We start from the raw sequence: 24,589 nt of genomic DNA, 5'->3' as shown, positions 1-24,589 counted from the left end.
TTTGTATATAAAAATAAATAAATGTTTTTTCTTCCTATTTTTCCCATGTATTTTTTTCCATAACAACAACTGTATACCTCCTTTTGCACCCCCCCCTCATATATCAATAAAATTTAAGGAAAATTAAATTAAAATTAGTTCCTTACTTTAGCTTGAAGATTTAATCTTAATCTATCTTTCACAGCTTGTCTAGATTGAATTTGAGGTTTCCAAGTTGTTTCATCAAGATCTAGTCGAAGGGAATCAGAAGGATAGTGAGATTTTCTTCTTATGGATGGGTTTGGAGTGAGAGGTAATTGTTGTAAATTTGATGATGGAGATTCAGTTGTTTGTGTATTATTACTGACTTGCTGTACAGGTGTACTCTCAGGTGACTGAATGCCACCTTCCAGAGAAAGAAGATCATCTGTACTTGCATTTGTTCTAAGATCCATTTTGGAATCTAATTTTTAAAAAAATGTATTAATTTAATATTTTTATATTCAAACTAGCAAATATTTTGAAAGGTTTATTACTGAAAAAAAATTAATTTATAACTAATAAAATTACAAGGTAAAATTCTAATAATCATAATAAGATTCTATATGTAATAATATAATATTTTACTTTATGATTTCTTTGCATGTAATAAAACAACACCACAAAAACAAACACTCATACCTTTAAATGAGTGCAAATTTTACATTTTCAAATGTTTTTGGTCATTTTAAATGCTCCTCCTCAGAATAAAAACCAATTGCAATTTAAAAATAGAAAATGAAAGCTGTCCTTTAGAACAATTTATACTTTGAAATTTTAACGCTTTAGAATCTCAACCATTTACCTGCACGTCGGACTTTTACACAGATTAAAAATATAAATTGACAAAGATTATGTATTCAAACATTGAAAATTAACATGTACAAGTCAGATTTAAATATAAATATATAAAAAATAAAAATGGCAGAAAAACACAACTGTTAAAAAAATAATTTTATGGAATTGTCAGAATTTTGGAAAAACTTTGGAATATAAAAATCTTGCTTTGAAGATGATTAATTTATAACAACAAAAATTTTGGGAATTATTTTTGAGAAAAAAATTCTCAAATATATGAGGGTTTTTTTTTTCAACCTCCACTAACGCATGAAAAAAAATTGGAAGCATGTGAGACAGGGACAGGGTGCACACTTAGTGAGTAGTATATTCCCTCACCACTTAGCAAAATATTTTGCCAAGCTATTTTAGACATTTGCTACTCTGCAGTAAACACTTAAATATGATGCTGCCAATCCAGTCTCCTGCCAACTGTGAATTATGAGCAGTAATTTGATTTCTACAGGCCGAAGGACTGAATGGAGGAGAACCTCATGAGCTATGGATGCCTGCATGAATGGTGCAGGAAATTCAAACAAGGACGTGACAACGTTCATGATGAGGGCAGTCAAGGAAGGAAGTGTATGATGACTGATGATTTGGACAAAGTGGATCAATTGGTGCAAGAAAAGTGCTGGTGCACAGTTTCTGAGCTCAGTGAGGAGTTTCCTCAAATTTCAAGGTCTACACTGTATACCACTGACTGACAGTGTTAAAGGTTGGCTGAATGGCCTGGCGGCAATGTTCTTTGACATGGGTATACAAAAGATATGGTTACGGTATGATGTCTGCCTGAACCGAGAAAGCAATTATTTGGAAAAATAGGTAAAGACTGTAACTACCTTCTACAAATAAAGTGGTTTTGTTCTTCATTCTTATTTTTTTATTCTGGGTCAGTGGAGGTTGAAAAAAAAAAAACCCTCATAGATGATAATGAAAATTTCTCTGCATCTTAGAAATAAACAACAGACAATATAATACAAGAGATTAAGAAAAATAGATAAAAACAGCAATCCTTCCCATTGTAAACAAGGCTCTCTTAAGTAATTTAGTTATTCGTTTTTTGAACAGGAACTATATATATATATATATATTTTTAATTTTTTATTCTGTATGAAAATTTTTGATAGCTAATATATAGCAATAAAAGATTTTTGTGAATGTTACTACTGCTACTTTAAGAGAATTAGTATAACTGGAATTATTGTCAAGCCATTCAGATAAGCAGATGAGCATTTTTTTATTTATTGATATTTTTATTCTTTTTTTTATTAACCTGACTAAAATTTGAGTTTCTGGCAGTTCCATGGCTTCAAATAAGAAATGCAAGGAAATATTACAGAAAATTTAACTTTGCTGGTTAAATTTGTTTTGTAACTATTTTGAAATATTTTACTGATTTCTTTAACTAACACAACTGCACTAGGAGAGAAAGCTTCAGATAGATAAGAATGGCAACATTTCTCAAATTTGAAGTACAGAAATACAGTAAGACCCCACTTAACACGGGGATGCATTCCTAGACAACAAAGCGTTAAACGAGGTCATTTTAACAGAGTAAATAGGGATAGTGGAATACGCGACCAAAAATAAAGAAATTTTACTTTAATTTTAAGTTGGAGCTCCTTATTCTATGAACCAATTTGTATGAAGGTACTCCTCACTTTACGACCAAGTTCTGTTCCGACGACTACATCATTAAGCAAATTGGTCGATAAGCGAGGAGCTTGCGCTGGGAATATAGGATTGTTGTAAAATTATACAAATTATGCAACAAACTTCAAATTTATTCATAAAAATACTATTATAGTTTGCTATTAGCCTATTATAGTACTATAAAACTATTATAGTAAGTACAAGCCTATTGTAGTACGCATGTCACCATGTCACCATTCGCCACTCACCAACACTCAAGCTGATAAAGGGGATTCTCCGAATTTCAGGTCAAAACTCAATTGGTCGTAAGTGCAAGTGGTTGTTAAGCAGATAGGTCGTAAAATGAGAAGTACCTGTAATAATATGATATATGACATGCATGGGAAAATGCGGCTTTTGCCAAAAGTGTTAATTTCTGTTTTTTATTATTATTTTTACAATTTTATTTTTATAATTTTGTGAAAATATGTTTATTAAAAAAATTCAATATTTGTTTTATATTATATTTATATTATATAATAGAATCACGCACCTTACCATACTATCTGCCACTACAGTACAGAACTGCGGCTCCCGTGCATTTTGCAAAACCTACATTTCAGCTCCCACTGAACTCTTGCTTGCCCACCCCTGATATATGATATATAACACAAACATATGCACACAGAAATGTAAAGTTCATTTTTTGTGACAAAAGTCCTGACTTTCCTGAAGTTCTTGTTTTTTTGCAAGAAAGTCGTTAAGTTTCATTTGTCGCTTTTTCTTTCCTTAAGCAAATGTCGGCAGCAGAAGATTGCATCCAAAATGCCTCGGTTTGTTTTTGCACTCCTTTCAAAATCTGGATCATTCGCTATGAATTTGATCAATGATTTTGATTATTGTTACCAAACTTTTACTAAAGAAATCTGTAGAGAAATTTTTTGGATTCTTCATTTTCAAAATCTCTATTTTCCAGTTCTACATGAATTCCTTGTTCTGCCAGTTTTTGAAGGTCGTCATTGGTAAGACTCTCACCAGAAACCTGTGGTAACTCCTCAATACCCTGCTCGTCTACATCTCCTAGTCCTGCTGTATCAATTAGGTTTAGAACTTTGGTCAATCTAACGATACAACAATAGGCTCTTCTCGTTGAGAATTCTTGGATACCTTCAACCATAACTTCTTCCACACTTCGTCATGTATTTATCAGCTAATTCTTGCCAAGTGAAGCCGATATTGCCTATGGCATCCACAATCAGACTGTCCACAATGTTATATTTTTACCAAAATTGCCCCAAACAAACATAGATTTAAAGAAATTGCACCTTTTTCCAATTGGTTCATGTTCGTAAATAATCGTATTATATACGAATCAATGAAATGCCATGATAATTCAAATCAGTGTAAATTTTGAGCTTTTTTTAAGGCTTCGAGCAGACTGCGTTACATCGAATCAGCACTAAGCAAGGCAGCATTAACGGTGGCCTTACTGTATATATATATCTTCAGAATCAAAATTTTTATATTACTTAAAAGTAAACCTTAAGAATATTCTTAATTAGTATAAAAACTTTGATTATATGGGCAAGTGATACTATTAAAAATTTGCAATATAACAGAATATATAACAACATAACATATGTTTGATAAAATTAAAAATTAGAATGGTAATGTTCAAAATCCTAAAATAAAGTTGGTTAAGAGTTAAAGCAGTATTCTTCTTATTCTATTTTAATAATAAGTTTGTTACACGGAATTGATAAATTGGAAAGAAGTAACTGAAATATTTTAATTTATGCAAAATTAATTTTAAAAAATTTTAACAAAAGTGATAAGATATTTTACAGAAATTCTAAAAAAAAATTCTGTGACATCAGACTGATACTGGCACATCAAGATTTGCTAATCTACAGTTAAAATTGCATTCTTTCTTCTTTTCAATAAGAAATAATCTAATTTTAAGAATCTTCATAGAAAGCACCATAAAATTATAAACCAAAATAAATTTTTCATACTAATTTTTTTTTTTTTTTTAAATACTGTAAAAGACAGTTACTAACCTGGATAATTCAAAATGTAAAAGACAGTTACCCTGGATAATTCAAAATGGATCAAAAATAAAATTACAGTTTTACATTTGAAGAGTAAAATCAAGGTCACATATGAGTTAGAGATTCATAAAAATAGAGAAAACTTTTTCAGTGGTGATTAATTTATTATTAATAGGAAAAAATGTAATAAATCTATTCATAACTGTCAATTAGCTAACCTTGATCTTCGGATAGCAGTAAGATGTCACAGAATTTAAAAAAAAATTAAGTCATGAAAGGAATAGATGAAATCTATATATTTTACAGAAGTTGCATTTATTTGCTAAGCATTTTTTCTCTGTGCAATGAAATGTAGTTTAGATTAAGCTTTGAAATCAAATCAGTTTTGAATATATTAAAAAATAAATTAATTGATCAACATATATTCAAAATCTGAAATAAAATGTGATGTTGGAAAATTATTGGCTAGACAGAAGAAAAGACTCCACATTTATGAAATTTTAAAAATTTAGTAATTTTTATTATTAACATATGAAGATATTTATTTCAAAAATTATTCTCAAAAAATTTATAGTAAAAAGTAGTTCTTACTTCTTCATACTTTAATACAATACAAAAACAAATATATTAGAATTTACAGTTAAAACAAAAAAAACAAAAAAAAATTAATGCTCACAAAATAATTGATACAAATAAAAAACACACCAGCACGTTAAAATGAATATCAGTATAAAAGGAATGGAATTAGAAACTTAAATAATTACAATTTTAGGAAGAGAGTTATGTATTGAGTCTCATTCCATAAAATCACAGTCCATGTAACTACTTTTTATATCATATTATATCATATATATATTTTTTATATCAGGATAATTTCATCTATATTTCAATGTTCTCATATTCATATTTAATAACCAATATTCATAATCTATATGATGATAAATAAAATTTCTACATAAAATAAATTTTACAAAATTAAATTGAATGACTTCTTTCCTCATTTATAATTTCAGTTAGTCTTATAAAAAGTTCCATATTGATGAAGCAGATTCCAAAACAAGCCTCACTACAGCATTACAAAAACAATCATTTAAAAAAAATCATTAAAAGGTTTAAGAAATTTCTTTAAAAACAATCTTCTTTATACATTAATTATAACTATCTGAATATGAAAAATGAAATTCAAACTGAAAAATAATTCAAAAATATCATGAAAACAACCTTTTCACTTCCCAGCACACTTATTTAGTGACTGTTTTCAAACTGCTTTACGCATCAACTTCAGGTCTACCAATATGTTAATGTATTTTTTTGTTCTATTTCTGGAACATAAGAATATTTGAATATCATTTTAAAACTACAATTATTAGAAAATGTTTCTAAATTCTCACAATAATCAATGTTTTAAAGCAATGTTATGTGTATAATATATAAAATCAGCATAAATTTATAAAGTAAACATACCATTAAGTACAAAAGAAATAAAGTGGAATTTAATTTAGAAAATATAAAAAGATTATAAAAAAATAATTACATTAAATGGAAATGTAATTTTGATTCATTTACTTCATGAAAAAATATATTCATTTATTTGTTAATTAAATACTGATTAAAAAATTTGTTTTAGTAATTTGAAATTACATTATTAGTCTTGAAAATAAATAGTGGTATATTGTTAACAACTTTAATGATTAAGCAGATAATTTAAATTTTAAAAAATTTAATTTTGAAACATGTATTTTCTCACAAGTGACAATACAGGAAATCAAATGATACATGTTAATAAAATCAACACAGTTTCCTTTCTATTTTATATGAAAGAATTGGTTTTTACTTTGAAAGGGTTTCAGAAATACAACTTAAAGCTTCTTATCACAAAAAAAAAAAAAAAAAAATCCATTGTTGTACAATGATGGGAGGAAAGAGGTGGTTGAGACATGTCTACATGGACATTCTTTAGTAGTATTAATGGCATATAAATTTGTACAAGCTTATTTACTAGTCATGTAAATAATTATCAGTTAGAAAATACTTTCAGAACTTTTTAAAGTCATTTCTTCAATAGGAGGTCCATGACTATTGTTTGTGGAACTAGAGAAAGTCAAAAATGGCTCAAAAAACTATACATGTAATTAATAGATACCCTATACTTTAAAATTGTTTAAACAAATGTCTCTAGCAGCTCTGTTTGTTTTCTTCAAAAATAATAATTAGAATATAGGCTATATATTTTTTTCTCAACCTTAGATGGAGAAATTATCTATATGCAGAGTTCTGTACTTTCCTCCTTTTTCTAATGTTCAAAATATTTTTTTTTATACTATGATTTTTTGTAAGAAATTACAACACCAAAAAGAAATGGCCGATTACCGATTAATCGGTCACGCATTATTGGCCGATACCGATTAATCGGCCAATAATGCGTGACCGATTAATCGGTAATCGGCCGATACGATTACGATTAATCGGCCGATTAGTGTTAATAATTTATTGTATTAATAGGTAATTATTATCACATGAAATTATATATTCTTAATAAAAATATAAAATTTCATACAATAAAAATAATTTTATAACAATTTGTTAGAAAATAATTTAATATGAAGCTATTTTTTTTCTTTCAGATTCATGTATTAAATTAAAATGATAAATTATTATTTTGGAAAACTTTTTAATTTTAATTAATAGCCAAATCTAAACCCCTCATGGCTTCCAGTATTGCTTGGAAATTTTTTAGGAAAGATAAAAACGAAAAGATTTTCAAGTTCAATCTGTGCCCGGCTTCTATATCAAGTGGTGGAAGAAATGCTAAAACTTTTACCACTAAAAACATCTAAAAAAATGTCATCATGAAAACTTTTTAAAATAAACTTAAAAGATGAAAAGAGCAAGTTCCGAAACGAAAGAAGCTAGATGTTTAACAGTAACAACGGAAACTCGTATCCAAAGACAAGCTACTTTAACTCAATTAATAGAGAAGAAAAAATTGTGGGATATAAATGATCAACGATCCAAAGAAGTTCATTACTTGATTGAAGAAATGATAAATGTAGATATACAGTCATACTCTGTTGTGTCTGATTTAGGATTTCAAAGATTACTAAAAAAATTTTCCTAATTACAATATTCCCAACAAAAAATATGTTTCTGAAAATATCACCCCTGATATATTTCAAAAAGTTCAGTCAAAAATTCAGAAAGCTATTGATGATGCAAAATATATTTCTTTAACTGCTGATATTTGGACAGCAACTACAAATAATTCTCCATTTTTAAATGTAACAGCCCCACTGGTTTAAGGATGATTTTCAGCAAGAAAAAGCTGTTTTGTGAATCTTTGTGAAAGAGCTTGTGGGAACCTTTTGAAGGTTCCCACAAGCTACACGAATCGGTGAACAGATAAATATTGTTCTTGAACAATATAAGTCGAAAAGTGAGAAGATATTCTTAGTACTGAGAGATTCTGGAGCAAATATGGTAGCTGGAATCAGGAATTGAATTTCATTATCATGCTTTACACATACACTGCAGTTGACATTAAACAAATGCAAATTTTCTCAACAAGATGTGAAAACTATAATCATAGTTAATAGAAATATTGTCACACATTTTAATCGTTCTGCTTTTGCTATAAGCAAATTGGAAGATTTGCAAGACAAGTTAGGTTTGCAGAGAGACAGATTAATTCAAGATGTTTCTACTTGCTGGAATTCTACATACTACATGTTGCAAAAAACTTGGAACAGCAAAAAGACCTTGTCACATATGATATAGATAATAAAATTTCCACATTGAACACATATTAGTGGTCTCTCGTTGAAAAAATTGTTCTACTTTTAAAACCATTCAAAGAAATTACTGTAGAAGCCAGCAACCGAGAAACCACCTCAACTTCAATAATTCTCACAATAGAGACTCTGAAATTATTATTATTATTACCAAAAGCAAAGGGCATTAGTTCTTTTAGTGGCATTAATACCACAATAGGACTTGAAAATTTAATAAAAATAAGGTTTTCAACATATATAGAAAACAAGTTTTTATGCTTGTCATCTTTATTAGATTCAAGATTCAAAATAAAATTTAAAAAAAAAAAGATATGGTAGAGGAAATAAAAAATGGACAATCGATAGCTTAGATAATGGTGATAATTCAAAATCTCAAGAAGAATTAAATCCTGAAGCTTCTATTTCTGGAGATGATCAAGATGGAAGAGAATCTCTCCATTTTTCTAATTTATTTGATAAATTAGCTTCAAGTAAACGAAAAAATGAATAAGAGCATGTTTTTAAAAAGGAAAAAAAAAAACACGAAACAAATGAACAAACATTTCGATCAAGAATTATAAAATTCAATTAAAAGTTGCTGTTTGCATCATCACTTGCATATTAAAGAACTTATGATTTTCCAAAAATAAATTTCATGAACATGCAATTGTGTCTGTTTCTTTATAATTTATAGCCGATGCATTACTACTAGCCTTACAAATTTAAATTCTCTCAAGGTGTTTAAGTTGGACTTTATCCTGGGTGTGATGAAGTAGATGTGCTCTGTCTAGATGGATTTACTCTTGATGATTGGTAGTGTATGCTGCTAAAGCCACTGATCAAAGATCAATGGCTTTAGCAGCATACAACAATGATCAAGCCATTGATCAAAGATTCTTTTTAATAGATTCACCAAGCCATTGATCAAAGATTCTTTTTAATAGATTCACCAAGCCATTGATCAAAGATTCTTTTTAATAGATTCTTTATGTTCTTATAAATGTAGTTCAAGGAGAATACCACTGTTCCTATGTACTCCAACTTGCTATCGACTCTTATCATCAAGCACCGAGATGTTGTAGACCCCGTTATCCATTTTGGTGTTGTGGTAATTTCCTACTTACTTATCCAGTTCCTTTATTTTTTTTTATGATCTTTAGTTTCAATACAAATTTCTTATTTCTTGAGTCAAGTTGATCAAATAATCATGACTTTTTGAGTAATTTTTGCTTTTTGCCAGTTCAATTCAAATTCTTTTTGAAGGACATTAAGCTAAAATCAAATTAATCTGTTGGTTTTAAAATATTGTAAATGTTACTCCAATGTTTTTCTTAAATATGTAGTGTTCCTAATATATTCTCTTTATGCTATTATCTGCTTTGTTATAGGTTAGAATTACATACTCTTAGAACATTTGCTTTTTGTTATTGTGAGAATCTAGAAAGAATCTCAAATTATTTTATGGACTTTCAGAGCAAAAATCTTTTTAGTGTGAATTAATCAAAAATTATTTTATTAAGTATCAACTTTGACAGAGAAAACAATTTTGCTAGATAAAATGTATATACAATATATTAAGAAATACATTTAATATTCTTTTCATTAATTTATAAATTTATAATTTATAAATTTTAAAGTATATCTGAACATGTATTGATTTTGTAACTTAATTAAACAGAATAGTATAACAGATTAACATTATACATTATTGATAATAATTTACTTTTTGTGAAAAAGCACAAAACAAAGGTTTTACCCAATTACAATTTAAAGTGAATTAAAACAAAGAAAAACTTTATATATATACTAGCTGACCTGGCCACGCGTTGTTGTGGCTCAAAATGTATCTATTATAAATGTATAACACTTCCCCCGTGGGGGGAATTTCAAAAAATCCCTTCTTAGTGTACATTCTCTTGACGTACCCTATTAAAACGCATCTAAAACCAAGTTCTTCACAGTAGTTCTTAAACCTTAATCCTGTCCCTCTCCCCCGCAAGGAAATATCGAAAAATCCCTTTTTAGTGTATATTCTGTTGACGTACCTATTTAAACGCTTAAATAACTACATCTAAAATAGTATAATAAAAGCCAAGTTCTTCACGGTAAGCCTTAATCCTGTCCATCTCCCCCCAGTGGGGGGAATTTCGACATGTATATTATATAAAAACACGTGCGTATTCGAATGCAATGTTGTGTCAAAATTTCAAAGGAATCGATAGGAACAAACGAACGTTATATTTTATTTATATAGATAGATAGAAAATGATCTGCTTTAGTCCATTCTCACAGAAAAGCAAACTTAGGTCGTCGGAGTTAGCGCCATCTGTTGGACATAAAAGCCTTAATCCATATATAAAGATATTTTTGGAAGGGGGGAAAATGGTGGTCTTCACATATGCCACAAACCTTCGCAGAAGTGTATTAAACAACTTCCCAAAGTTTCATGGCAATCAGATAAATGGTGTGGTAATGCATGAAGGACAAACACACACACACAGACAGACAGACATTCGTTGGGTGTACTATAGATTACCACCTATGGAATTTCAGGACTTTGATTATATATTTGAACTCAGGTGACTGAGACGAGTTCAACGGTACCCTATTTTTGGACCGGAGACGAAAAATAAAAAAGTTATCATACTTTTTAAGTTACCATACTTTTTTAATGCTCTCAAGAAGACGGCACTGTAGTTGCTAGTACTGCCATCTTGCGGTAAAGTCTGCAAACCATGACGTCGGACTACGGTCATCTCCAGTAGGGTTAAACACACGATACAAGAGCAAAGAGAGCGACGCGACTTCTGATCATCGTGCGATCGCCATTTCGGTTAATGTTACTTATGGCAGCGAACATGGCGGCCGTTCCCACTGTTTGTGCTCCTGACTGACCTCCCGGAGGGGAGCCACCAGCAGGCCGCTATGTGCTAAACATCACTAGTTATCGATTCACGGTAGTTCTTAAACAAAGTAAAAAAAGGGGGGGGAAACGTCTACTAAAGGCAATTTTAATGGCAAGCGATGCGACTCCCGATTGCGATAGCGAGGGCGACTTAGCGGAGAGAGCGACCGACTCCTTATCATTGTGCGATCGCTGGAAAAAAGTAGGATAACTTTATTATTTTTCGTCTCCGGTTCAAAAGTAGGGTATCGTTTAACTCATCTCGGTCTCCTGAGTTCAGATATATACTCAAAGACCCGAAATTCCATAGGTGGTAATCTATAGTAGCCCCCATTCGTTTATATATATAAATCTTTACAGAATTGAATCAGATTCTGTAAGTTCACTCAGAACAGTTTAATTCTCAACGAATAAATTTTAAAATCTCTGGAGAAATTATATCTACACTACCAATTCAGTAAAAGATATTATCTAAGATCCGAGCTAAACATTTCTGAATAAAAATGACAAAAGAAAATCATGTTCTAGAGTTTTTAAACAAAAATGATTATTAGAACTAGTTATTCATAAATTAATCCAGTTTACTAATTGTAGAAAATTCATCATCAGCAAGTAATAACAAAAAGTTATTACATTTACAAAGTTCTACAAACTTCAATAGTTTAATAATACACAAACACCTAATTACTTGCTGAGCTTGCTGATTTCTTTATTTTCAAACGTTTTCAACCTAGTTATTATAGGTCATCCTCAGGAAAAATTTATTCCATTTTCACATTCGAATATATAGCATTCGAATGCTCGTGATATTACAACGTTTCGAATTTTCAAAAATTTTAACGGTTTAAATAATAACAAATTAAACCAACTACAAACACATTAAAAACATTACTAATTAACAAACATAAAATAAATAAATAAATAAATAAATATTGTATCAAAAGTAGATTAAACTAGTTAAAGCTGCCATGTCCTTTCTACGGGTTTTTTAATCCCATTTCTTTTTCTATTACGTATTTCCATGCTGTTGGAAGATTATTTGCGTCTTTTGCATTTAAACATTTGTTTTCCACCTTACTCTTATATATTTCTACTTTCTCCATCCCTAATGCAATCGTCGGGGAATGGACTGCCTTTACTATTCTCGCTTCATCCCATTTTACGTTCGCTCCTTCCTCTTGTCCCATGATCGCCAAAATGGTGTTATTGTGCCCTTTTTTTACATCATATTTGTGTTCTTTTATACGTGTTGCCAAATTACGTCTAGTTACTCCAATATATTCTTTTGTTACCGCTAATTGCTCGTTCTCAAATGGAATCTTATAAACCCCCGCCTTATCCTGCATTCTCATTGCGTCCTTATCATTTCTAAGTAATCTGTATATGCTTGGTGCTCTTTTATAAATCATTTTTGTGCCTTTATATCTACATAACTCTTCTATCACTCCTTCCATTTTTCTGTCGTACGTGAACTTGCTGATCCGATCCTCTCTATTAAATCCTCTGTGTCTATGCTGTTTGTAACTCTTAATTAACCCTTCTATTACGTTCTCTTTATAACCTAACTGTTTTGCCACTTTTTTAATTCTGTCAATCTCCTTAATTTGATCTCGTACATCTGTGCAATATACGTACGCCCTTTTAATAAGCGCTTTAAACGCTGCCATCTTATATTTGAACGGATCATTAGACCACGCCGGTATATATAGGGGCGCAAGCGTGGGTTTTAAATATACTGAAGTTTGTATACCTCCCCTTTTAAACTTTATATTTATGTCCAGAAAATGGAGTTGCGTACGGCTTTTTTGTTCCATTTTTAGCTTTAACCCATGCGGATTGTCATTCATAGCAATTAAAAAATCTCCAATCTTTCGTTCATCCTTCCAAATTATCAATACGTCATCCACATATCTCTTGTACATTACAATGTACTCCTCAAATGATCTTAGGATATCTTTTTCTAGTTGACGTACTACTAACTCGCATAGGAGTCCCGACATGGGACTTCCCATCGGGACACCTTTCTTTTGCTTGTATGTCACCCCACCAAATCCAAAAAATGATTGATAGCACATCAAATCCGCAAGTCCATTTAAGTCCTCAACATGCGCCGCCAACCCTGGATTATGCTCTATCAAAAATTCAGTAAGGGCATTGAAGCATGATGTTAGATTCACGGACGGGTACATGCTTTCATAATCCATTACCGTCCCCACCTCATCGTTCATTAAAGCCAAATCCTGCAACTCCTTTACTACCTTATTCGGATCATTCGCTACATACATATTTTCCACCATCTCCTCATATATGTACTTTTTTAATCTCTTCTCCAGTATAAAGGTTGGTGCATTGCATTTTTCAACTACCGGCCGAATCTCCTTGCCCTCCTTATGTGTTTTCGCGAACGCAAATATTCGTGGCATTCGGGGGTTAGGATTATGCGATCTTTTTAAGAATGGCAGGTACGTTGAGAGTGGTGTTCTTTCAAGCCGCTTAACCTTGTTGTTCGTTGCCGTTACAATCTTTTCATCCACAATATCACATTCCGTCTTCCTAATATAATCCTTGATGGCTTCATTATACCTTTCTCTTTTCATAATTACCATTTGTTTAGTCTTATCCGCTTTTGTTAACACTAGCTGCTCTCTTGCCATCCATTCCTTTGTAAACTTCATATTTAATCTTTCTTTTCCCTTCATTTTTAGTTCCTCTTTCTTTTTTCTAAATGCCATTTTCCATCTGAAATAATCTCTTTCAACCTCGTTAAGGCCGGCCATCCCTCTTTCCAGCTCAGCTATTGCAGTTTCCCATTCGCTTTTGTCGCCAGGAACATAATTGGGCCCATTCTTTAACACCTTTCTTTAACCAAACAGGCTCCCAAAGGGCAAATACGAGATATAAAGCCATACATCCTATGGGACCAGATTGAGGTACCAAAAGAGGTAGAGAAGGTGTTAAAGAATGGGCCCAATTATGTTCCTGGTGACAAAAGCGAATGGGGAAACTGCAATAGCTGAGCTGGAAAGAGGGATGGCCGGCCTTAACGAGGTTGAAAGAGGATGACCTATAATAACTAGGTTGAAAACGTTTGAAAATAAAGAAATCAGCAAGCTCAGCAAGTAATTAGGTGTTTGTGTATTATTATTGGTAAATCTGCTGAGGAAGTAAGGACTGCTTCAATAGTTTATCTCAGTAAGAGATAAAAAAGAATCCAGAAGAAGAAAAATGTTTAATCAACATTCCAACTGCTTACAATGCAACAATTCCAAAATGTCAATTCACAGATGACCAGCATAACTTACCAGTTAGAGTATACCTTGTCACCATTGCATCATATTTTATACACAATGATGACATATTAATATACTTTTATAAAACTTTACAAATTCAAGCAATACAATTACTTTGCATTCAAAATAATGACTATTCATTAATAGCTTAATTTTAATAATGACTATTCATTTATTTATTAAATTTAATATTTAGTTTTGATATTTTTGTGGAATGCAATTACAGGACACAACATGATTGTGCAAATTAGTTAATAAACTGGGAAATGTTGACACAGCTGTTAAAATCTAACAAAATAACCTGAAAACTTAGGATTTACCTAAATGGGTTTTAGATGTGTTATATTGTAAACGTATAGAAAATTTGGCATAAAAGTAAAAATGTATTATTATTTTCCTACCTGGATATTTATTTAGATTATTGTTTCCCAATTTATCAATTCTCATACTAATGGAATATTTCGTTGCTCTATACAAACATTCACGGAGAAAAAGTTAAATTTACTGAAAGAGAAAGTATGATAACCTTTAATCGAAGAATAATGCCACTTCTCGTTTAAATCACCAAACCACCGCCATCTTGTTTACTTCCCCACTTCCGTTACTTAATAGCCTCGACATGAAGTTTTGAATAAAAAAAAAGAAAATTTTTTTTTTATAATTAATACTAAATTTATTTATTTATTTAAAATCAATTATAATTTTATAATTTTACCATAATATAAAATAAATCTTTATTATTATCACAAAAAACTTTGTATTGAAATATTACTGTCACATTTAAATGAAATATGGAGCAATAGTAGAGTTGCCAACTGGAGAAAATTTCTTCGGGGGACATGCTAGTAAAAATGGGAAATTTTCGATGAAAATACAGGAATTTCATATGAAACAATTTGTTTCTTAAACATATATTTACTCTGAGATTGTGCTTCAGAAAGCTTTTTATCCTTGAACAATGTATCATATATATCTGGCCGGATGGCCGAGCGGTCAAGGTGGCAGCTTTACGCTCTGGGGGATTCGAGATCGAATTCGACCGGGTCGAAAAATCCCAGGAATTTTTCGGGGGTGGTTCGTTCGGGTATTTTGGGCCCTCCTCCTCGCCACCCGGCCGCCCCATTGTGGGCCTGGCCGAACCCATAATGGGCTTGCTAAAAGAGGCCCTCTTAGTTCCTAAAGAGCGGAAAGAGATTTAAAAAAAAAAAAAACTGTATATATCTATTGACGATTCCTTTGAATTTAACTTAATTATCAATTCACTATTTATTAATTTCACAAAACGCCTATTTAAGATTTTTCTCCAAAACATCATCATCATAAGAGAAAACCGTTTTTACAAAAGCATTAGTAGCTGGAATTAGTAGGCAAACGATAATAATTTGACGAAATTTGGCAATGGTTTAGGCCTACTACGATTCAAAATGACATAGGAGAATTAATTTTTATAATTCATCATTGGGAAATCAATTGTTGCATAATTCGTTGTATTCTACTCTGCATATAAAATGAGTGTTTTTGAACTATTACTAAATTACAGTGTATGCATGTATTTTGAGTCTTGCGATACTTATTTTTGCAATTTACAGGTCTGCTTCAGGCCTGTAAATTGGTTGAAAACGTTTGTTCTGTGATTCAAATTATTGCTAGAAAAGTACAGAAGGTGTCTTTTTGATTTTATCTTCAAATCTCAGGTTTTAAGCCTGCTTATTAGTTTTTTAAATTTTTGCTTGTTAGGACATCTCACAGATTGTCAATAATCAACATGTATTTCTGGCAGGACTGAAAATTCTTTACTTGTCAGAACCTGTAATATCTTGAATAATTGCGCCGATGCTGTCTTAATTTTAACCACGCCCAGTAGCTGTCAATAACTGCATTATGCCAGGTTGTGCAAATTAGGCAAGGATAAAAACGAGTACAAAGTTTGCAAGTATGAAGTTTTTCTTCATAAACCTGATTATTAAAGCCAAACGAACTGCCGATTTATCGGGCTATAAGCTTAATGTTTCTATTAATTAAAGCAGCCGAGGTAGACAAATCAAGAATATTTGAGAGCAAAAGAAGTACTGCAACGCATCTCGTAAACGAACTAGAAATCTTCGACGCTACGGGTGAAAAAACACAAACACATAACGTTTATCTTCTCTTAAATACATTAAAGACGATTCCACCCTCATCCATTGAATTGGAAAGGGCATTTTCAGTAGCGGGACTTTTCATTATTAAAATAATAACCAGATTGAGTGATCGGAGTATAGACCATCTTCTGGTTTTCAAAATCTTATAAAATTGTTCAATAATATTTTGTATTATGTTTTATTTAAAAAACCAAAATTAGCTTCTAAGTTAGAAGTTTGGTGTAAGTTCATTTTTTTCTTTAAATTTTCAACTCAATTCAAAGATACTTTTTGATAAGCAGTTTCCAACAAACTTTAATAAATTTTTTTTATTGGTGAAAATTTCTACGTAATTCAAATGTAATTTTTAATACATATTTTACACAGCATTGTTAATATTATGATTTTGGAGGTTGGAGGTTAAAAAATGAAAAATAATTATATCATTCGATTTTAAGATTTATTTTATATCTTAAAAATAATTAATTATATCCCGGGGATACCGGGAAACAGTTCTCTTTTATTCCGGAATCCAGGGACAAGCAAAAGACCGAGAAATGACCTATTATACATGAAGTTACTTATTTATTTTTGAATATATTGATGCTAATGCTCAGTGTAATAAAAAGTATATAAGGCTGGAGTCCAGCATTCAGAGATTTTGGAGCGAGGATGGTCGCATCTTTTCAGCTAGGCTTCCTACTGTATTTCTGGGAAGAAGTGAAAATAAAGTGACTGATAAATAAACTGTATTTACTGATTATTCGATAAAACGATAGAATTAATGTTATAAGGATTAAAACCGATATGGTGTAAGTACAGTAAAATTATGTAATAATGAATTTTAATGTCTCCAAGTGATACGTAGAATAGAACTCTTAAGAGATGCAAGAATGGAGATATTCGAATACCATAGCAATCCCCTGAGTAATCTTGTTACTTTGATTAAAGGAACAGTTCAGATAAGAAAGCATGATGAAGCGATCCCGAGAATTCTCTCTTAGGCAGAATTGACTGTATTAATAATATATCTAAAACTAGGAAGAATGGAAAAAATAATTAAAATGAAAAACTCGAAAATATTCGAAATTTAGTAACTCCAAATCGCGAGTTAAATTTGAGTAATTTTAAAAAACGCTTACAAATTTTACTTTATTTAACTCTTTAATCGATATCAGAAAAATAACAATATACGATATAAGTTAAATTAATAATGCGATTATAACAAAAACAAATATTTCGTTTAATGGGAAATCTTCTGTTGTTTATTTGGCGATTTGTGGCCTTTAACAGTTTTCGTGACATACCCTGCTTTCACACTACGTACGCAAAGTTTTGAATCTCATATTTTTTCATAATTTATAAAACCTTAATACTTTCTAAACATTAATAAGAATACCTTGAAACCACGAGGATGACGGATTCTACGCTATATTTAATTGTAAAAAGCAATAATTTTAAATACTTTTTAAATTATGAGAAAATTTTAATAACACATTGACAGTGAACTAATAGAAGTGGAAAAGTGCCAAGTGTTTAATAAATAACACGGTCTTGTGTTTGATGCTCAACATATAAGAAAACACGGTTTCAAGAATACCTAAATTATACAAATTAATAAAATAAATTCGTCTCCTAACCTTTCTTTTCCTTTTCATCTTCATTTTTTTCAACTTCAATCTTTGATTGGTCATCTATTTAAAAATTAAATTAACTTTTAGAACATATTCCATTTTAAAAATATATAAAGTAATTATAATTATTTTTATTATTACCTTATACAACATTTATATGAAAAATGTACACGTTTTATTTATGTAAAAAATGTAACTAATTCATACATTTTTCTTCTTTATTTCCTCTGAAAATTGTATTTAATGAAAATCCCTGCTCTCTTCTATGTTCAAAAACATTTAATTAAAAAGCATTATAATATAAAAGTAGAAAAAGATTAGTTTCCTAAAAATAAAGAATTATTAAATAAGTTTACAGTCATCATCCTATATAGCTTTAACATTATCATCATAGTAAATTAAAAATGAGCAAACATTACTTTAAAAGCATTATAAGTTATTGAGTAAGTTTAATTAGAATATTACAGAATAGAATAGGATAGATAGACTGTATAAGTAGATTTATAAAATATAAGAAGTTACAACCTAGCCCTCTTTTTGGTTAATGTTACCCTAGGTATACAAAATGGCGGTTCGTCTCTGATTCCAGCATACAGAAGCGAGGAAACAGTGGGGACGCACATTCCTAAACCTAACCTATTCTAATAATTTAGTTGCTAATAATTATGATAATTTATTAGAATAGGTTAGGTTTAGGAATGTGCGTCTCCACTGTTTCCTCGCTTCTGTATGCTGGCGTCAGAGACGAGCCGCCATTTTGTATACCTAGGGTAACATTAACCCAATACAGTACATCAGATAATACTGTATGTTGATTTTATGTTTTCTATGCTACTTTGTGTTTCCTGTATTTACCTACAAACAATGTTAATGATAAATGATGTTAGGATAAAAGAAGCTCGTGTTTCTTTTGTAAATTTTCGTTCCATTGACGTTCAAGATCCTATCAAGCGTTTTCCTACAGGATGCACGTTTTGTATTTTTATATCCAATGTTTGTTTTACGCAACGTTTTTTAAAACGTATCCACCAATGTTTGCTTATAAATATAAATGCCAGATAAAAGTGGATAGATATTTATTTCGTAAGAAATACAATTATGCAAAAAATATTTAAAAATGCTTGGTAAAATGGGGGTAAATTATAATCGTTTTTAGTTATTTTAAAAGTTATATTTTTGTATTTATATAAAAGTGTTAAAATATTTTGAATATCACACAAGTAATTCAGCTTTAATTCGTCTTTTATGTACCGGTACTTAGTTATAAAAATGAAATTGAATATTTGAAACTTATTAAGTGTGCAAGTATAGATTTGGAAATAGTTTTTATTTTTAATTTTAAATCTTTAAAATTTTATATAAAATATTTGTAAGTTAAAACATACTAAACGTATTTATATAACAATTTATATTATAAAAATATTTATATAACAACTTAGTATGAAATTCATTACTGAAATGTCTGCAATTTTTTAGATATGCCCTATATCAGATTTCTTTTGATCAATCGCAGCATGAACTGACTGCTTTTGCTTACCTTGGTTGTATAAAAAAATTCGCGGAAGGGAAATGTGGGCGTAGTATTGCTAGGTATGGCGATATTTCAAGCCAATAGGCGATTTGGCAACGATTTTTTCTATACTGTTATAAATTTATTATAAAGTTTTACTTAAGAACAGTTCAGGAAACAAACTAAGCTGTTTTCAAGCTTCATAACGCTTTTTACTTTCTTAAATTAGATAAATCCTCAAGAGGTATTAATAACGGTTTTTATCGATTTTCTCATCTCCTATACGTATCTGCTATATTGTATGTAGTTAATTTAATTTTGTTGTTGAAAAGATAATTTATAGACTTAAACTCAAGAAATAGGTTAATCGTATTAAAATTAAAATTTGAAGTAAATATTTACTGTATAAATTTTGTTAAGCAATTACTTTTATTCTGTCAAAGATATTTTTCAATTTAAATTCAGATACTTATAATAATAAGTCTCTGCTTCTGTGTAACACTTTACAATGTTTTATTTCAAAAAATGATGATTAAAAGGAAAATGTAACAAGTGAATCATATCAAATTCTGAAAAATATGAATAAACTTTTTGAACATTTATTTTTAAGCTCTAATATAATTGGAATTGAAACTTCAAAAATAATAAAAATAGAGATTAAGTGAAGAGTAAGAAATATTTTCTCTCTTACTTTCTAGTGTAGTACTATTTTATATAAGCCTTAAATAGAATAGGGAGCCATAGGTTATATATTTAAAGATGCTTTTCAAAGATATAAAAACCAATTTCAAAATATTATCGATTCACATTAGAATATGACACAAAAATGCACAATAAAAATGATCTTTTTTAATGTAAATTATCTATTATTATATTTATACGACATGTTGTATGGAAGTGGAATTGAATAAACGTTGGTCTTGTGTTTAGTACAGATGAAATAATAAATTTATTTGATTGTGATTTAAAAAAACAGGAATATTTTCCAAGATAAATATATTCAATAGATACAATGATTAATTGTTTTTATAACAGTAAAAAAAATCTCTTTTATATCAAAAATGAAACTATATTATTTTCCTTTTTTTTTAGATTAAGTTAATAAAGTTTTTGAGCTTCGCACGAATTCTTTTTAGCTTCTCGATGTTAGAATCATCAGACAAAATCTATTTTGAGAAATAATTTGGATTCCTAAATTTTTTTTTTTTTTTTTTTTTAAATTGCAGATTTAAATTTTAAAAACGTTTATTACCTGAATAATAAGTTTCAAATATATGTCACATATTCAATTTATTTGAAGAGATTATTATTCAAGATTTTAGATTTTAGCAAATATATTTAAATGTCATAACAACGGTTTTAAAGGAATTTATATATCGAAATCGAAAGTTCTTTTATTTGCTTCCAAGTACAAAAAGTGAATTAAAAATGAATCTCATATTTTTGTAATTTTGCAATTTTTTGATTACTTCACATTAATTATTCAATTTTCAGATTACGTAAAATAATCTTACATCAACACATTCTACGGTAAACATATATTTGACGTAATTTAAGTTTTATTCCAGTAATTTATTATATTCTTTGATAAATTTTCAATCAATACAATTAGAAATCCTGAATAATATAATAATAAAAAACTTTTCAGAATCGAAAAATCATCAATCCTGGTGACCTACTGTATCTGAATAGACAAATGTTAGTGTTGCAATTGATTTTCGTGACTTAGCATCTATGATTTCGATGAAAATAACTTTAAAAAAGTATTTAAATAGTAATTTATACTTGATCACAACTACTATTTATTTTTAGCTAAAAGGGGTTAGTTTTTAACAAATTTAAAATTCATAATTTTATAATAGTTACAACTATAGAAGATTACTTGTGCATAAAAATAAATTAAAAGAATGTTTATAATAAAATAATTATTTTGCAATTTTTATTCATGTAAATATGAAAATAGATTATTTCAAGTTATACAACGATTTTTTTAGTTTTGGAATTATATTATTCAGATTATTCAATAAGATTAAATACGTAACTTATACAAAACCATTCGATTTTTATTAAAATTTTCAAGTTAAATATAGGGCCTATATTCTAATAATATTATACTTAATATACGCGCAAATATTTAGCAAATTTCGAATTAACAATCAAGTCTAACACTTCAGACATATACGATGTTAACCTTAAACGAGGTATATTGTTGACAGTCATGCGGAACTAATAAAAAATTCTACGATAAAGCATTGGCTAAACCTGAAGAAATTTTTCTTAGAAAGAATTTTCCAGAAAGGTATATCGAAACTTACCTACCAAAACAGTTATTTAAGTCATTTGCATCTTCGTTACTGTCGTAATTGGTGATGATTAAAAGTGGCACTTGTAATTTTTTAGTTTCTCGTTCCGTCGGATAAGATCTATCAGATTTTAACATGCTTACTGTTGTAGCATCATTACTTGTTAAACGTACGATTAAGAAGAAAAAAAAAAAGCTAAGTCACCCTACATGTACATAGTTTACGTATTAAAGTTTCGTTACCTAGATTCGTACCGGATATCCTCTGTAGGAATGTTAAACACTAATCAAGCGGAAAATCAACGTAGTTTTGTTTTAAATAATTTTAATAAACGGAATATGTGATTAAGCTGACATTGATTCTTACGAAAATACTTGTTAAAATGCTCTTATATATTTTTCTAAACAATTTAAATTAATTTTATATTATTCTAATTAATTATCGACAATCAACTTCTTACCCATAGAGTAAAATAAGTAAATACTCTTCCTCTACGAATGCGTATTCCCGGCATACTGCATTGTCTTTTTCTCTACTATGGCAAACAATAAGACGAACATTAGATATAGGTACTGTTTTTACGTCATCATTTCGTGCAACACATTGATAAACATTCAACCGTTCATTCTATTGTTTATGAAAAGAGAGGAGTGACTTTTAAAATCAACTCAAGGTTTTCACAATTTTTTAACGTTTAAAGGAAAACTTTAGAATTCTTAATAAATAGAATAAAAATGTTTAATATCATTAATGACATAACAGTAGTGCTGCTAATAATAAATTCAAAAACGAGTTAATATGCGATAATGGATACTTTAAATAAGACAAAAAATAAAAAAGGATAATTCGAAAATTTCATTTAGAAATAACAAAAGAGACTGAAATACGTCAATACACTATACCAATCCATCAATTAAGATATTAATATTATTTTAGACATTATTATATTATTTGTATGCTGCTTTCATCGCACAAAGAAAATAATTAATTCCATAAAGAATGTCATTTCATAAACGAGATTTCAAAATAAACACTAAAACAAGGCATTACATTAGAATAATTTTATTTGTACTCAATAATATGTTATTAAGAGCTTGCAAGATGCATTGTGCGCATAGGTTCCAGCATGGCTGATTAAACACTACATTGTTGATCGTTACTGATAAAACACTTTAATGCAAATGAAAGAAGTTAAACAAAAGTTTTTAAGTTTTGTAAAATTGTAAATGTGTTTTTTATATTAAAAATTTAATTAAAATTAATCTTTGTAATATTGTAAATGATATTTAAAATAGAACACATGCTACGCATAATTGTTAAAGCAATAAAATCGATATTACGTTTCACATAATATAAGAATTATATCCTAATGTATGATATTTTGTGTTATGGATCTAACTAGATATAAATTTTTCTTAAATAAAACTTTATAATTTAATATTTTCATTATGATTTTATTACATCGATTCAATAAATGCGTAATGCGTCATTGAATTGAATTATCAGAAAATTATTTATAGTGTAATGTAAAATATTATTGTAGAGGAAATTTGTTAGGCATACTTATAAAAAAAGTCATATTTTTATAAATTAATAATTTCCTATATAACTTATGTCTGAAAATAATTTATAGAAGTATTGATAGTTATGAAAATTATATACATTAAGAGGTACTCTTAGAATTTTTAGTGAGAAATCGAAATAGGAAATATAAAACTTTCAATGAAAACAGATAGCAATACTTTAGACACGCACCGAATGACAAAGAAATACGAAAGAAATGAATCAATACTATAAATATTTTAGAAGTAAAAATGGAAGGGAATAAAGTTACATAATAGCGAGGTTGAGGTCGGAGTTTTAAACGCGAAAACGCGTACGTCGGACGTTCAGCGCCGCTTTCCTGTAAGCCTAGAAGTTTGACAATGGTGTTTAGAAAGTCGGTGGAATCATGCTCGATATTCCAAACGCCATTGTCAAACTTCTAGGCTTACAGGAAAGCGGCGCTGAACGTCCGACGTACACGTTTTGGCGTTTAAAACTTCGGCCTCAACCTCGTTAATGTTTATCCACTCTTCATTACAATTACTTCGATTAATGTAGAAAGTATACGAAATTGACAATCTGTCTATTCTAATCTGTGAGTTTTTTCTGTTTGAAGTCTAGCGAAGTAGACGTAGAGAGAATGTAAATACAGAGTGGCCAATGCCACTTTGGCAGCCATGTATTAGCCAAAACAAACTCATTTCGGCGTAGGCGCTATATTTATGCAATTTGTTAATGCATAAAAAAATTTTGGAAAAAGTTTATAAGAAAATCTACTCATTTCTCTCCAATTTCGATGATTTTTGAATATCGTGAACAGCATGAAAAATAAGTTAGTGATAACTAGATTAAATTTAACCGATCAGATATTCATATAACTTTGTTAATTAAAAATAATTTTTCTGAAATTTTTTACTGTCAGAAACGTTAATAGTGACCGATAGGAGCAGTGCTACTATATGGACAAATTGGAT

General features: G+C 29.5%; 1 protein-coding gene across 5 annotated transcripts in view; it reads right to left on the bottom strand.

The window, feature by feature from the left end:
* LOC136986735 (myogenesis-regulating glycosidase-like) overlaps positions 1-22,580 on the bottom strand; it is a 31,256-nt gene extending 8,676 nt beyond the window's left edge. Inside the window, exons 1-4 of one of the 5 annotated variants that reach the window (XM_067284336.1) lie at positions 22,313-22,407; positions 22,087-22,190; positions 18,264-18,317; positions 147-442 (exon numbers count right to left, since the gene is read on the bottom strand). In XM_067284336.1, the coding sequence (XP_067140437.1) occupies positions 147-434 (288 nt within the window). In that variant the 5' untranslated portion in view covers positions 435-442; positions 18,264-18,317; positions 22,087-22,190; positions 22,313-22,407. Of the gene's footprint in view, positions 1-146; positions 443-14,904; positions 15,115-18,263; positions 18,318-22,086; positions 22,290-22,312; positions 22,408-22,530 lie in introns of those variants that run through there. The other 4 variants (XM_067284333.1, XM_067284331.1, XM_067284334.1 and 1 more) reach the window with 4 other exon arrangements.
* Between the last annotated feature and the right edge of the window lie 2,009 nt (positions 22,581-24,589).

The sequence above is a fragment of the Centruroides vittatus genome, unplaced genomic scaffold (genome assembly GCF_030686945.1).
Source record: "Centruroides vittatus isolate TY-2023 unplaced genomic scaffold, ASM3068694v2 scaffold_1167, whole genome shotgun sequence".
In the NCBI taxonomy this organism is placed as follows: domain Eukaryota; kingdom Metazoa; phylum Arthropoda; class Arachnida; order Scorpiones; family Buthidae; genus Centruroides; species Centruroides vittatus.
The sequence above is the reverse complement of the archived record's forward strand: the minus strand, read 5'-3'. Positions and strand labels throughout refer to the sequence as shown.